The sequence below is a fragment of the Melanostigma gelatinosum genome, assembly GCF_949748355.1.
Source record: "Melanostigma gelatinosum genome assembly, chromosome: 2".
NCBI lineage: Eukaryota > Metazoa > Chordata > Actinopteri > Perciformes > Zoarcidae > Melanostigma > Melanostigma gelatinosum.
The window spans coordinates 31,905,948-31,920,016 of record NC_136635.1 but is presented as its reverse complement, the minus strand read 5'-3'; the positions used below and the strand labels follow the sequence as shown (position 1 = coordinate 31,920,016).

The 14,069-nt window shown below is 39.1% G+C and overlaps 1 protein-coding gene across 1 annotated transcript; it reads right to left on the bottom strand.

Annotated features, from left to right (window-relative positions):
• Positions 1–4,622: 4,622 nt before the first annotated feature.
• rab11a (RAB11a, member RAS oncogene family) lies at positions 4,623–12,472 on the bottom strand. The gene is made up of 5 exons (XM_079289757.1): positions 12,328–12,472; positions 10,214–10,409; positions 8,381–8,574; positions 7,796–7,876; positions 4,623–6,522 (listed from the first exon to the last, which is right to left on the bottom strand). The coding sequence occupies exons 1-5, from the start codon at positions 12,365–12,367 to the stop codon at positions 6,386–6,388; spliced, it is 648 nt and encodes a 215-aa protein (XP_079145883.1). The 5' UTR covers positions 12,368–12,472; the 3' UTR covers positions 4,623–6,385.
• Positions 12,473–14,069: the final 1,597 nt, after the last annotated feature.

Sequence of the window (14,069 nt, the reverse complement as noted above, 5' to 3'; positions counted from 1 at the left end):
TTTTTTATTTTGTTGTGTCAAGCTTAATACACGTGCATGCCAAAGATTATTCAAGATATAATATTTAGCCAGGAATACCCTTATTATGTCCTTTTATTGTTGTCATCTGACTGTCTCAACATCTCAAACATGTGCTGCAACTCACGATTATTCTCATTGCTGATTCATGTTCAGAGTATCATTTCCAATTCATCGATTAATTGTCGTCTTCAGATATTCAGTTTCAGTCACATGAGCGGAAGAGAATTTTACACGTCTTTTTGGGGCTTTTTAAGCTAATTTTACGTCGTGGCCAAACGGTGGAATTACAACTTCCTGGTCTGTCACGTGATGCCATGTGCCCCAAAAATACTTTCTCCAATTGACGTACATTGGGAAAGACGTCGAGTGCGCTTTCTCTAAAATGAGGAAGATCCGGGTAACTTTAGCTGGATTTTATACTCGGAAGTTGAACTTGTTTTGCTTCGTTTGGTAACGTTCATAGGAATGAACGTGGCGTCGCCTCCAACGCTGAATCCAGTTGATATATTCATGGCTTGTTTTGTTTCCGGTTCACAACCTCTTCTTCTTCTTCTACTCTGTTTACTGGCGGACTAAAGCCACGTGCAGCCTAAAGAGCCAACTTCTTACCAAACTACTCTGTAGCTGAGTTTATTCTCTCCAAACCACTTGATGGAAACACGTCTAATTCACGTTTCATTTTTGCAACATTTCAAATAGTTTGCTTGAAATTTGCGTCACAATTGAATTTGAAACACGTTTAATGAATTAATGTCATTAAGGAATCACTGGATTTCTGTTCCCAAACACAATGAAAATGTGTTTCCAGTCTCATTGTGGCAACTGTTTCTCACATTACATGTGAGACAGAGACGTACTTTTTCAAACAGGTTCCTATTGTTGAAAATAGCAATAACATGTTGACATGTTGACAATCAGATGCAAACAGCTTTGTTGTCCCATGTATTTGTTTTCCTACTTTTGTTCCATTTTGCTCGACTGTTATCTTGCGCGTACGTCTTTCCTCCGGCTTTGATCCAAACAATAGTTTCAGCTTCCGTACGTGTGTCCAGTGCTGCGTGTTGGTCTTTTTGTTTCAAGCCCTAAACTCAATAAAGTTGTCGTAGCTCAGGGGAGTGGTGTCATGTCTTGTTACGCAGCAGCTGATGCTTTACGTGAAACATAGGCGACAACTTCCGGTTCTGCCAAGTGAAGTCAATAATCCACGTGTTAAAGCTGCATTCTCTCTAGCGTCCACCAGGGGGCGACTCCTCTGGTTGTATAGAAGTCTATAGAAAATGACTCTACTTCTCTCTTGATTTATTACCTCAGTAAACATTGTAAACATGAGTTTATGTCTCAATCTCTAGTTTCAAGTCTTCTTCAATACAGCATGATGTTCATTTAGTACATTATGGTCCATTTAGAGTCACACAGACCATAAAGCAGGGGATGCTGCAGGGCGGGGCTACACGCTGATTGACAGGTCTCTACCAGAGACACGTATACGACGTCGCTACGTCACTCCTCAGTCCATATATGGTCACTTCCTGTTCATAAATTGCACAAAACAACATGGCGACGGCCGTAATCCAAGATGGCGACGGCGAAATTGCCGAACTTGAGGCTTCAAAATGTCAGAAAACAAACCAATGAGTGACGTCACGGTGACTACGCCCACTTCTTATACACGGCCTATGGACTGAACACAGCCCTTTAGTCTTGTCACATTACATTATGCAAAATGTTTTCAAAGAAACTACATATACAGAGTTGGAAAACAACCATTGGCCTTTTTTCACCAAGACATTTTTCCATTAAAAACGAAATGAACGGTGACTGAAGTCAGTTTGGCGTTGCTCATGCTGGCTCACTGTTTAGTTGTTATAGTTGATATTAATGTTATTAAATTAATGTTACCTTTGCTTTTCTCCTGCTGCAAGTAAAAATGTCTGTTTCAAAGGTCTATTGACGCCATCATGTACAGCTCTGGTGACATCCTAAACTAATTAGCGTGACGTGAAAGTAGGTTATAAAACCCTCCAGCAGCGAGTCTCCATCGACGCTGACTTATTGACCAACGTGCAGCAGCATTTTGCCGTTTGTCATGGACAACGCCGTGTCCAAACGTAAACTGCTCAAATATTCTCACACAGACTTAAAACATCTGGTCTAAAAGTCTCGTCCAGCAGATGTTTTCCTTTGACCGGAAAGTATATTGACATGGACGGTTGCAAAAACAGAGCAGCTCATAAACATCGAAAGTTAAAAACAAGAAAAAAAAGAAATGCCACAAAGAAATAATGGTTTATTTTCTCGCATATCCCCTAGAAAATATACTCTTTTATTTTAGGAATATTGTATATTTATTTTAATTTTATATTTGTTTCTTGTTTATGCAGCAAACAAAATCAATTCCTGTCCTGTGTCAGATTCTGTATATTTCATGTGATGTGAATAATAATGTCCACTCTGTTGCTTGATATGAAACCACAGTAACGAAATGTTACGACACTTCCTGTTTCAACCGGAGAGGGAAGTTCGACTACAGACCACACAGTGGCAGTCATGTTGTCACTGATTGGACCGCTGGAGCCCCATGTGTCCAATCATTGCCCTCCTTCAGTCTGAGCAACAACAAACACCTGCTGGCCCTTTAAGGTTCACTGGTCCTGATTAATGAGCAGCGATGCTTTGTAGCTCTCGCTCAGTGAAGACTTTGTCATTTGGTGCTAATTCAAAGGGGAAAGTGGAGATAATGTCCTCAGACAGAACGAGTGGTAAGTGCGCGCTCATTCATTTCAGTTTGAGAGAAAGAAAAAGTCAATTATCTTGAATTGAACACCGAAAATAGATAAAGTTGTTTCCGGAGGTGATTCATCACACAAACATGCTGTTTGAATTTCAATCAGGGATGTTATTGATTGTAAATGATTCATCCGTTGTATTTTCTTTGAAACTGGAGCAGTTCAACTCATTTCAGCAGATTCAGACAAACTCTGGTCTTTCGTCGGGGGGGGGGGGGGGGGGGGGGGCGAAAATCGATACAGCATAGTATCGCGATATTGTATCGATACATGGACGCCAAGTATCGATCTTTTATTATATATATATATATATATATATATATATATAAAAATCAAATCAATTGCTTTTTCAGTCAAAAGAAAACTGAACCTTTTCTGATTCGAGGCTGATTTTTAAGCGTTGTGAAGACGAGCTGGAGTGAATATCAAGTTACCTGCATCAGGACAGATGGAAACCACTTCATACGCTTTTGTTTATTATTATTTAGGGTTGTTTGCACTTTGTTTTTATATTTGTGTGTTCTGTTGCGACCTGGTTCTCAGGCTTCTTCTTGATCAGATGATCACACGCCAGTGGAGAAGCCGTCAGGATGTTGTGGCTGCAGTAACGTGCTCTCTAGTTTAGTTCTACTCAAGTGAAGTCACCTTGTTTTAGATCTGTACATGAGTAGGGATGAAGCACAGTGTAGATGTGAAAGCAGTGCTTGTTGATTTAAAGGAACAGTGTGATGCATTTAGGGGTATCTATTGGCAGAAATCGCACAGATTAATAATTGCTTCCTTTAATTACCTTGAAATAGGAATCGTGTCTTGGTTACCTTTTTAGAATGAGCCGTTTATATCTACCTATACACAGCGGGTCTTCTTCAGAGTCCACCATGTTTCCATGGTAGCCCAGAAGGGACAAACCAAACACCAAGTCTAGAGATAAACGTTCATGTTTTCACGTCGGCCACCGTAGTTCTCCTGCAGGACGAAGTTTTAGTTGGTTGCAATCTGCCATTTCACCGCTAGATGGCACCAGATCCTGAGTAAACTTGAATGAGTAAACTTGATCTCGATATTCACAATTATCGTGATCATTTTGGGCCATAATCACGGCCGTAATCTCTCCTCGTCCGCTCTTCATCCGTATACTCCGGCTCAAATAAATACGGGCGGCAAACTAATTCAAAGACTTTATCCAAATTAAACAAATCTAAATCATCAGCCAGAGGCTTTTAGAACACAAACACTTTCCCTCCTCTCAAGCTCTCACTCACGTCTCCACCGTCGTCTGTTCACCTCGTGAGACTTCTCCTTTAGAAAAAGAATCTTTCCAAAATGTTGTCAGACATTTATGATAACAATCTGAGCCTGAAAAACAGGCACTCTTGGTGGACTTAGATGACGCTCCGCACTCGTTGATGCTCACTCCCATAAAGTCCGTGAGCGTTTAGTTCTGTGCGTCTGTCCGATCGAGTGTTTGAGTCTCTCGCAGACATTTTGAGTCCTTTATGAACACTTTCCACAAGTGAGCATTTGATGCAGACTTTGCCCAAGGGAATTACCCACAATTCATTGCAATAGTCATTTTCTCATAGATTTCTATACAACCAGAGGAGTCGCCCCCTGAAGGACATTAGAGAGAATGCAGCTTTAAGACAGATATTATACAGACAGATATTGCTAGATATTCCTGCTAGATATGCTGTCTCATCTTATTGTTAGCCAGTATATTCTTATCTGCATTCTTCGTGCTGGAATAAACTATTACACCTGAAGTGTTACCATTGAGTTAATGTAAGAACATCAAGTAAAATACAAGCTCGTATAAAGGTTTATGACTGGTGCGCTTTATTTAGATTAACTGATAACTTAAGATATAGACAATTGTACAATTTATCAATCTGTACAAAACATAAAACCATTCATTTTGACCCCCCTCTCACAGTTAACCCCTTCGAATCCGTTGAAATGACATATTTTCACTCTGAACACATTTTACACTGGAATTACAGTCAGTTATAGAGTTCAATATAGTAAAAAAAAGAAAAAATACGTCTTAAAAAAAACACAGAACAATGGAGGTACATGGAACAGGATCAGAAATCATATTTCCAGAAGGGGAGGAGATCGTCCACAGATTGCCAGCTACGTGAGTCTGGAGCGGCTCGGCTGGCGGCGCCGTCTGTTCCAGGAAAAAAAACCCGCCAGCCGAGGTTCACTCGCTCCAGAACTACCCATCTACCCGCTGCCTCTAAACGCGCACGCACACACACACACACACACACCACGCTCAGGCAGTCTACACGTCCGCTAACACCATCGGGCAACAATTAGCTTGTCATGCTAGCTAGCCTAGCTTAGCCTGAAGCTCAGCAGATTTGACGGGACAGTAAATGTTCGCTACGTAAGGCGATACGACACGGAGTTGCAGTCGTAACAGAAAGCCATGCGCTGTGTTGACGTCGGAGGCAGCTCGGTGTACGATGGCGAGTCGCTGGCGGGTGAATGAGACACGCGGTGAAAGGGAGGCACCAGAAGTTGGCAAGAATGTGTTTCCTTGACTCCTTCATCCGAACCCTTCCTCTGTCAGGAGTCGAGGAAAAGACGTTTGAGACGCAGCCGCACTGAATTTAACTTTGTTGTTTTTTTAAAAGTGGCGTTTTTAGAAACCGAGGTCCAGATTCACCCATTGTGCAGTAACAACAAACAAAGCGTGTTTAACTGTTGAGGTTTCGGTGCCCGATTGTTTCCTTTTCCTACTTCCTCTCAGGTGTCTCCTAACTACAGTGCTGTGGTTACATGCGAAGCATAACGTTTGATTACAATATAAGAGAACGCTGTGATTTAATTCCTTCATTTGCTATAGAGGTGCACAAAGAGAAACAAACTCCAAACAGCCGTGTGCTCGTTTCTGCATAGTTTTAGTCAAATATGGACGCGTCGGTCGATCAGGAAACCCTTCCCGGTGTAATGGTGACGATCTCCGTATGACGCCACGCTGACAGTCGGACAACGTGAGCGTTCAGCTTTTAAAACTACAGGCGATGACGAGGGTTCCACTTCAGAGTCCAGATTAGAAATCTTTCACCTGGTAAAACATGCAGCGCAGCAGAGCGGCCATCTTTCTTTTTCTTAAGACATGCAAATGATGCCGCTGAACTGAAGCAAAACAACAAACAACAAAGTTTCTACGTTTCATCAGCTCCACGCTGTGCTCGATACAATCCACGTGTTGATCAAACAGTACATTGCACGGGGGGGGGGGGGGCGCGCTAACATGACAACTTCAGAGCAACTTTGATGTGCTTTAAATTCATATCCAGTAGTAGATATATGAACCGAGACAAGAGAAGAGATCATAAAAATGTGGAAAAAATCAGCACAAAGTATGAAGAAAAACAAATCACATTCATATTTTAAGACATTTTCGTGACACGTCAGCACATCTACAGGAATGAAATCTAAAGTGATATGAAATGCCTGCTGTCCTGCAGTAGCCTAACGACTGGGGGGGGGGGGGGGTCACCCCACGCGGTGACTTCTTATACTGGGATGTATTTACCTGGGGGCGGGGCTTGGAAGGGGCGGGGCTAGATGTTCTGACAGCACTGCATCTTTGGTTTGTTCTCAGTGGGCTGCACCTGGATGTTGACCACGTTGTTGCTGGGCGACATGTCGCTCTCCTGACGCTCCGACATCTGCTTCTGGGAGACGATGCGGTAGATCTCTGGGGGGGGGGGGGGGGGGACAGCGTCACGTAGAGTTACAATCAACTCTGGACGAAATAATCACGACAATCATCCAAACAATATGATTAAAACTTTTAAAATGCCACAAAAACAAACTGGAATGACCAGTTAAATCAGACTTTTAATGAACATAACTTTTGGTGAAATATTAAATGATGTAATCATGAATAATAACTCTCGTGGAACCCTCGTCATCGCCTGTATGATCGTACGTTTATTTTATGAATAAAAGGATTTAATATATTAAAATTGAATTTAGATGATGTTAAATGGGTTTATTCACACCTTTTTCTGAATTCTCTTTTAATTTGCATATTTCCCAGCGGACTGTACATCGTGTTTCTATCAGCGTTCAGTTTGTAGCTCATAATCTCAGCGACACTGAAAGCTTTTATGCTTTTTGTTTTTGTTTACGGTTGAATCTGTGCAGCTGTAAAAACATTAAAGTTATGGTGCAAAGTTCTGTAAACAATTTAAAGAGTCAAATGCATCTGGAGATGAAGTGCTGTGCTGACAGGCAGCAGACTGTAACGTGATGAGTCCTCGTGAACATTTGTAATCATTAAATATCTCAGACTACAAGACACCTTTCAGGCTCAGACAGTCGAGATTATGTTTACAGTTTATTAGTAATCTGGGCTACAAACTGGATTATTGTTAGAATATAACAAACAAGCTGCGTCTTAAATAAAACAAACAGATCTAAATTATCATTAAATCATTCACAGCAGACAAACAGTTTTGTACATTTTCTTTCATGGACAATTGAATGTTCAACATAACTAAACAGACTATTGTACAACATTTTATATCTTTCAATGTTATTAACTGGAGTGTTTTCTGCTGTGTGTGTGTGTGTGTGTGTGTACGTGAATCTATTACTAGTTTACAGGATGTTCAACCTTTGATTCTTTACAAAGCTTCTAATACTTGACTTGTGTCGTTACAGGGTTTGTATGACGGTAATAAAGTAGTTTATGAATATGAGATATGAGTCTACAGATAGTTAGTCGCTCCTCGTCGTAGGAGGATGTCGAGTATAAACAAAGCTTTAGAAGTCGCACACAAACTAATCGCCTTCAGCTCTGTGGCACGCACGCACTCGTCGGGTTCTAATTCAAATACATATCAAAATAAAAGTGCAGCCGGTTACTCTGCGTTGAGGTTTTATCAGATCTATACGAGACTGGTCGTGTTCTTTCATCCCCATGAACACACTTTATTGTTGGAATGCTGTTAATTCCACCGTACCTGTCAGGATGGTCTGGAAGGCCGTCTCAACGTTGGTGGAGTCCAGAGCCGACGTCTCCAGAAAAGATAAACCGTTCTTCTCTGCGGAGGCCAAAGAGAAAAGAGTTCAGCGGCGCGTTAAAATATGCAGCGTTCCACAGACAGCGGAGCAGTTTGACCTCAGACGGGACGAGGAACTACACACCGCTCAGAACGTTTAGATGATCATCACGTTATCGTGATGTGTTCACATGTCATCTGTAAAATGTAGTTTTGGTGATAAACTAGAATAAATCCAGGAGTTAGGAGATGTTTTCACGTTAATATAAAATAGAGACGAATTATGAGATGTTTAACTTCATAACACGAGCTCTAAGAACATTATTATACATCATTAAAACAACAAAGAGATTTATTGATCAATAAAAACAGAATATTTTATTTCTAATCATTCGAGTTGCTTTTATGAAGAAAAAAAAACCTATAAATGACTAAAACAAAGTAAAAGTATAACGTTTAGTATTTCTGATGTTTTACTGACTTTAGAGAGTTGAAATAATTTTGGGTAAATAAATGTAATAAATGTAATAAATAGACACGTCTCACCGGCGAAAGCCCGCGCCTCGTCGGTGGGAACGGCCCGGAGGTGACGCAGGTCGCTCTTGTTTCCCACCAGCATGATGACGATGTTGCTGTCGGCGTGATCCCTCAGCTCCTTCAGCCAGCGCTCCACGTTCTCATACGTTAGATGTTTGGCGATGTCGTAGACGAGGAGAGCCCCCACCGCCCCGCGGTAGTACCTGCAGCACACACACCTCGCATTCAGAGTCGGCACGCTGCGTTGGTCCAGCTGCATAACGGAGTCGGTCGATTGTGTTTCACAGCTTGATGTCTCTGAGGCCTGATGTCTTATCGTAAATATGACAGATTAACATTGTGTGCGTCATGCAGTCACCGCTACCTTCATGTGCTGCACAGGAAACATTATCTGTGCACCGACGGCACAATTTCAACAACTAACTGAGAAAAGAAATACAAACAGACACAGAAGGCCGAGGAGGTCTAAATGGATCTGAAGCTTCCTGAATACAACATGCATGAGTTCAGCCGGCATGTTTGATGAAGTGGTGTAAGAAGATGTTGATGCACTTGTAGTTCAGCACACGTGTGAACCGCGGATTCATTTCAGTTTCTCCATCAGTGGTTTTACCGACGATCGTTAGTTAAAAACATGCGATCAGCAGATCGTAAATTATAACGTTGACATTTGTGGTAGTATTTAGGAGCATCTATGTCTCACTGAATATTTCAAAACTACATTTTGGTGATGAACTAGAATAAATCCAGTAGTTTGAAGGAGATGTTTCCACATGAATATAAAATGGATATTAGAGATGAATTATGAGCTCTTTAACTTCCTAACACGAGCTCTAAGTTCATTATTATGCATCATTAAACATAATGAGATTTGTTTTTTGATCAATACAATTACAATCTTCTATCACGTAACACACACACAGCTCCTATCTCTGCCCCTGGGGAAACCCCGTTCAAACGATCGCCTCACAACACACGTGTGCATCGGCACACGTGATTACGTATAGCAGTCTCACCGCCATTTTGTCCGAGTCACTCGACTCCGCCATCTGGTGGTAGTTTAGCTGTAGTATCTTAAGGCCCCTCCCCTTTTGTCCGCGTCACTCGACGCCACCATCTTTGTAGTCTTTAGCAATAGCTGTAAGACTCCCCTTCCTTTTCTCTCTCTCACACACACACACACACACACACACACACACACACACACACACACACACACACACACACACACACACACACACACACACACACACACACACACACACTTGTATGATAACGTTTGTTGGTTGCAATATTAATTGATTTGATCATTTATTATTTTGATTCAATAAACTCTGTTATACTTTAAGGAGCAGTCGTCTGTGATTACTTGTGCATATGTATTTGATAAGACTGTATGTAGTAGCCTGTGCTCGAACTTAAAACCTTCACTGTCACTGAATGTATAGTCATACGCAGACTATTGACATTATGAGTGACACTAATTATGAGACTTAGTTTTATCGTTTGGTTATTGGTCCCTGTTCGCAGGGTGGTGCCCCGTTGTTATTAATAATCATTAATAATTGTTACATACATTCATAATTCTATTGATGTCAAGAATTCAGTTTCTTAAATGCTGATAACCCAAACACGCTCCTTTAGTTCCCAACAGCACCGTCATGACTTTTAATGAATAGTTCACATGCAACGGTTCGTGGAAGACTGCGGCCCTGGTTGCTCCAGACGTGGCGCTGTGATGATGCATATGGAGGCGTGTTCTTTAAACTACGAGATGAAAACATCTTAATATTTCTGTATGATGATGCGTATGGTATTGTAGGCGTCCTCCTCTGTACTCACGCTGATGTGATGGCCCGGTAGCGCTCCTGGCCAGCCGTGTCCCAGATCTGGGCCTTCACCGTCTTGCCGTCCACCTGGATGCTGCGCGTGGCGAACTCGACCCCGATGGTGCTCTTGCTCTCCAGGTTGAACTCGTTGCGGGTGAAACGAGACAGCAGGTTACTCTTCCCCACGCCCGAGTCACCGATGAGGACCACTGGGACACAGAGCGCGTTTCAATACCACAAATAACAACTAAATGTACAAACTTGCATTTTAAATGTCACGTTTTAAGACGTTTCACAATATTATTACACCTGAATGCACCGATCTCACTTGACGCTGTCAAGTTATTTTTAAAGTTAAATTGTTGGATAATCTTTTCACTGCTTCGCATTTGTGGAGGGCTAAAATTATTTTCATTGTTGAATAAACTGTTGAATATTTTCTCAATTAATAAGTGAGTTGTTGATTCTATAAAATATACGTTTTCCCCAAAATCCTCAAAGATATTCAGTTCAGTGTCAGAGGAGGAAAGAAACCAGAAAATATTCACATTTAAGAAGCTGCCAACTAATGGATGACTCGTTGCAGCTCTATATCTGTGAGGAGTTTATTTATCTGATGAGTCACTGAATCTTTGTAGTTTAACATATTCTAACATTTCTCAGATCAATCGATGATGAAGTACATCTTTGGAGTTTGTGTCCTTAAGTATTTAAATTGTATGCTACTCTATACTTCTACATCAGAGGCAGATCTTGTACTTTTTTTGTACTACTGTCTGACAGCTTTCGTTACTTCTCAGATCTACATTTTACAAACAAAACATGTGACCAGTTTATGAAATATGATGACTGTATGACTATCCATCAGTAAATTAAATATTTAAAATGTGCTCCATCAGCTGCTACATTACAAAGCATCATCAATAATATGATAATATGATAATACACTGTGGAAGGGATACTTCTGCAAATACTTTGGAATTCTTACTTCAGTCAGATATTAAAAGGCAGGACGTTTACAGAGTATATAAATACACTATAATGCCACTACTTTTACTTAAGTAACTGTTCTGAACACCAGTAATATTGTAAGATTGTACACAAAATGCAAAACATGAAATATAAGACATGTACGTTAGCTGCAAGTCAGATCATTTTTCAGATATTAGAATAATAAAACACTTTTTTTACTACCTAACGTTAATTAATAATTTACTAATAACTTCATAATTACGTTATTCCACAAACGAGAAGGTGAAGTCTCACCTCAACCGCTACTGGAATGCAGACAGACAGCAGCTTGTTTACGCTCATTGTTTGTCAGACCGACGCCTCGGTGCAGTTAAATCAATCAACACCTTCACTCTCGTGTTTGTTTGTTTGGTTAAATCTTTGCACTATTGTTTCGTTCGTTAATTTTATATTATTCTATTTCATTGTATATATTGTGCATTTTTTTTACATATAATAGTTGTACTCTGTTATGCTTATTGTATATATTGTGCATTTGATATTTTATATTTTTACTCTATTTGTATTGCTTTCCTTTTATCTATAAATGCTGCTGTAGCGAAAACATTTCCCCTTGTGGGATTAATAAAGTAAATCTGTATAATAAATAAATGCTAACCACTCGGTGTAGCTTAGTTCGCTTTTATTTTATTGTATATTTTAGCGTCATTAATCATAACCGCTTTATTGGCTCCTGTGAAGATAAAGATAACGGTTTACGTGAGGCGTGAGGTGTGTCCGACGTGATGCTGGTCCGCACCCACTGATAGCGAGCAAGCATCGAGCTAATATCGAGCTAACTAGCTGCTAACGTTAGCCGATGCTCAAGACGCCCCGTCTTTTCCTAACGATAACTAAACCTAACGTGACGTAATCGGCTGCTGATTTCACGTCCACTGTTTAGCGGAGGGTTGTTGTGAGTCACATAACTTGTTTAACCGTGTTGACATTTATCAGAAAAGCTCGGTGAAAACAAAGCAATCAAGAGCACAAAGGTTTGACGTTCGGCTACGTTAGCATTAGCATAGTCAGTTCATATAGCTGGCCTGGTTAGCATGTCAGCTAACAGGACTGGAGAGCTGCGACAATAACGAGAAAAAAAGCTTTTGTTTTTACCTTTGAACAAATAATCGTACTCGTCATCTCTAGTGCCCATCGTCTTAGTGGTAAATGGTTATTAGTCCAAGATTTAATGTGATTTAATGAAAGGAAGGCGATCTACTTCCAACGGGAATCTGTTTGGGAGCCGCACTTCCGCAATGTCTTCTTCGACGTTTTCTTTTCCAACAGCACACGAAGACGACTCTGACATCTAGTGGATGGAAGACGGAGCTTTTGGCTTTACACGCTGTATCTATTTAAATCTGCTTTTAACCTGTGAAGTCAGTTATGTATGTTTTTTCTTTTTTTTCTTCGTGTTGTTATGATGTCATCTATTTTGTTTTTATTGTATTTACTTCTATTGTTTCTGTTTTTGCCACGTAAAGTGTCTTTGAGTACCCTTTAAAGCGCTATACAAATAAAATGTATTATTATTAAGTGTATATCCAGTTTAATAAATAATAACAGAATATCTTAACCTACAGTAATGTATCGTAATTTATTAGTTGAGTTGTATTATGTGTGAATTATATGAATCAGAAAAAGAAAATCTCTACAACTACGATTTACATTTCATGTTACAACTTTTGCATTTTGTTTTATGATCATGCTACTGTTCAGATATTTTACTGAAGTAATAGTAGAGTGTAAAGATACTCTGTTACAAATACATTTGTGCATTCACTTCACAATCTCACTTATATGCGAGTACTAAAGTATTAGAATCACAATGTACTTAAAGTATTAAAGTGGAAGTCTCATTAGGCAGAATGGTCTCTTCCAGGGAGATATATTACAATCATATTATTGAAATGTTATATTCTACTGCTATTACTACTGCTGCAGCATTGTAATCTAACAGCGGGTGGAGCACATTTTAACTACTTTATATGCTGTATATATAATAATTCAATCATAATAATTTAATCTGTAGCACAATAGTGTCTTATTTTATAAACTGATCACGTTGTTTTTGTAAAATCGTTGATCTGAGAAGTAACTAAAGCTGTCAGAGGAATGTAGTGGAGTAGAAGTAAAAAAGATGCATCTCATGGAAATACTCAAGTACAAATTTGAGGTACATTTACTTTACTTAAGTACAGTATACTTGATTAAATGTACAGTAACTGTCAAAAGTCCCTGACAGTTAGAGTATATATATATATATATATATATATATATATATATATATTTATTTTTTTATATATATATATATATATATATATATATATATATATATATATATATATATATATATATATATATATATATATATATATATATATATATATATATATATATATATATATATAACTGTTATAACTGTTAGAGTACAAATATATAGATTTGAATTTGAATTTGTTTGAATTTAAAGATGACAAAATACACAAATAACTAAATACTGAACCACCTACAATTACTGCAATACTACTACTACTACTACTACTAATAATAATAATAATAATAATAATAATAATAATGATAACAATAATAATGACTTTAAAAAATCACAATAAAAATCATAGAAGAAATGTCTTAATTCTGTTTGTTACAAAACATTTAAAATTGTAATTTCTGTCTCAGTGAACAAAATATCAAAACATTCGAGTCCTTTTTTACTTCTTGTAATCAGGAAATATTTTCTTCCACTGCCAACAGAAAGAAGAGGACAGACGTTAAATTACATATTTGATGCTTTCAATAACATCAACATCTCAGATTATTGGTTGTGACTTACAGTCTTCCCCCAGGTGGAC

What these genes read in the sequence shown, in the direction of transcription:
- rab11a (XM_079289757.1), bottom strand. Translation starts at nt 12,367, where the DNA reads ATGGGCACTAGAGATGACGAGTACGATTATTTGTTCAAAG. An exon ending in CGAGGCGCGGGCTTTCGCCG is followed by an intron (nt 7,877 to 8,380) that starts GTGAGACGTGTC and finishes TGGCCTCCGCAG; the next exon opens with AGAAGAACGGTTTATCTTTT. An exon ending in CTTCCAGACCATCCTGACAG is followed by an intron (nt 6,523 to 7,795) that starts GTACGGTGGAAT and finishes CCCCCCCCCCAG; the next exon opens with AGATCTACCGCATCGTCTCC.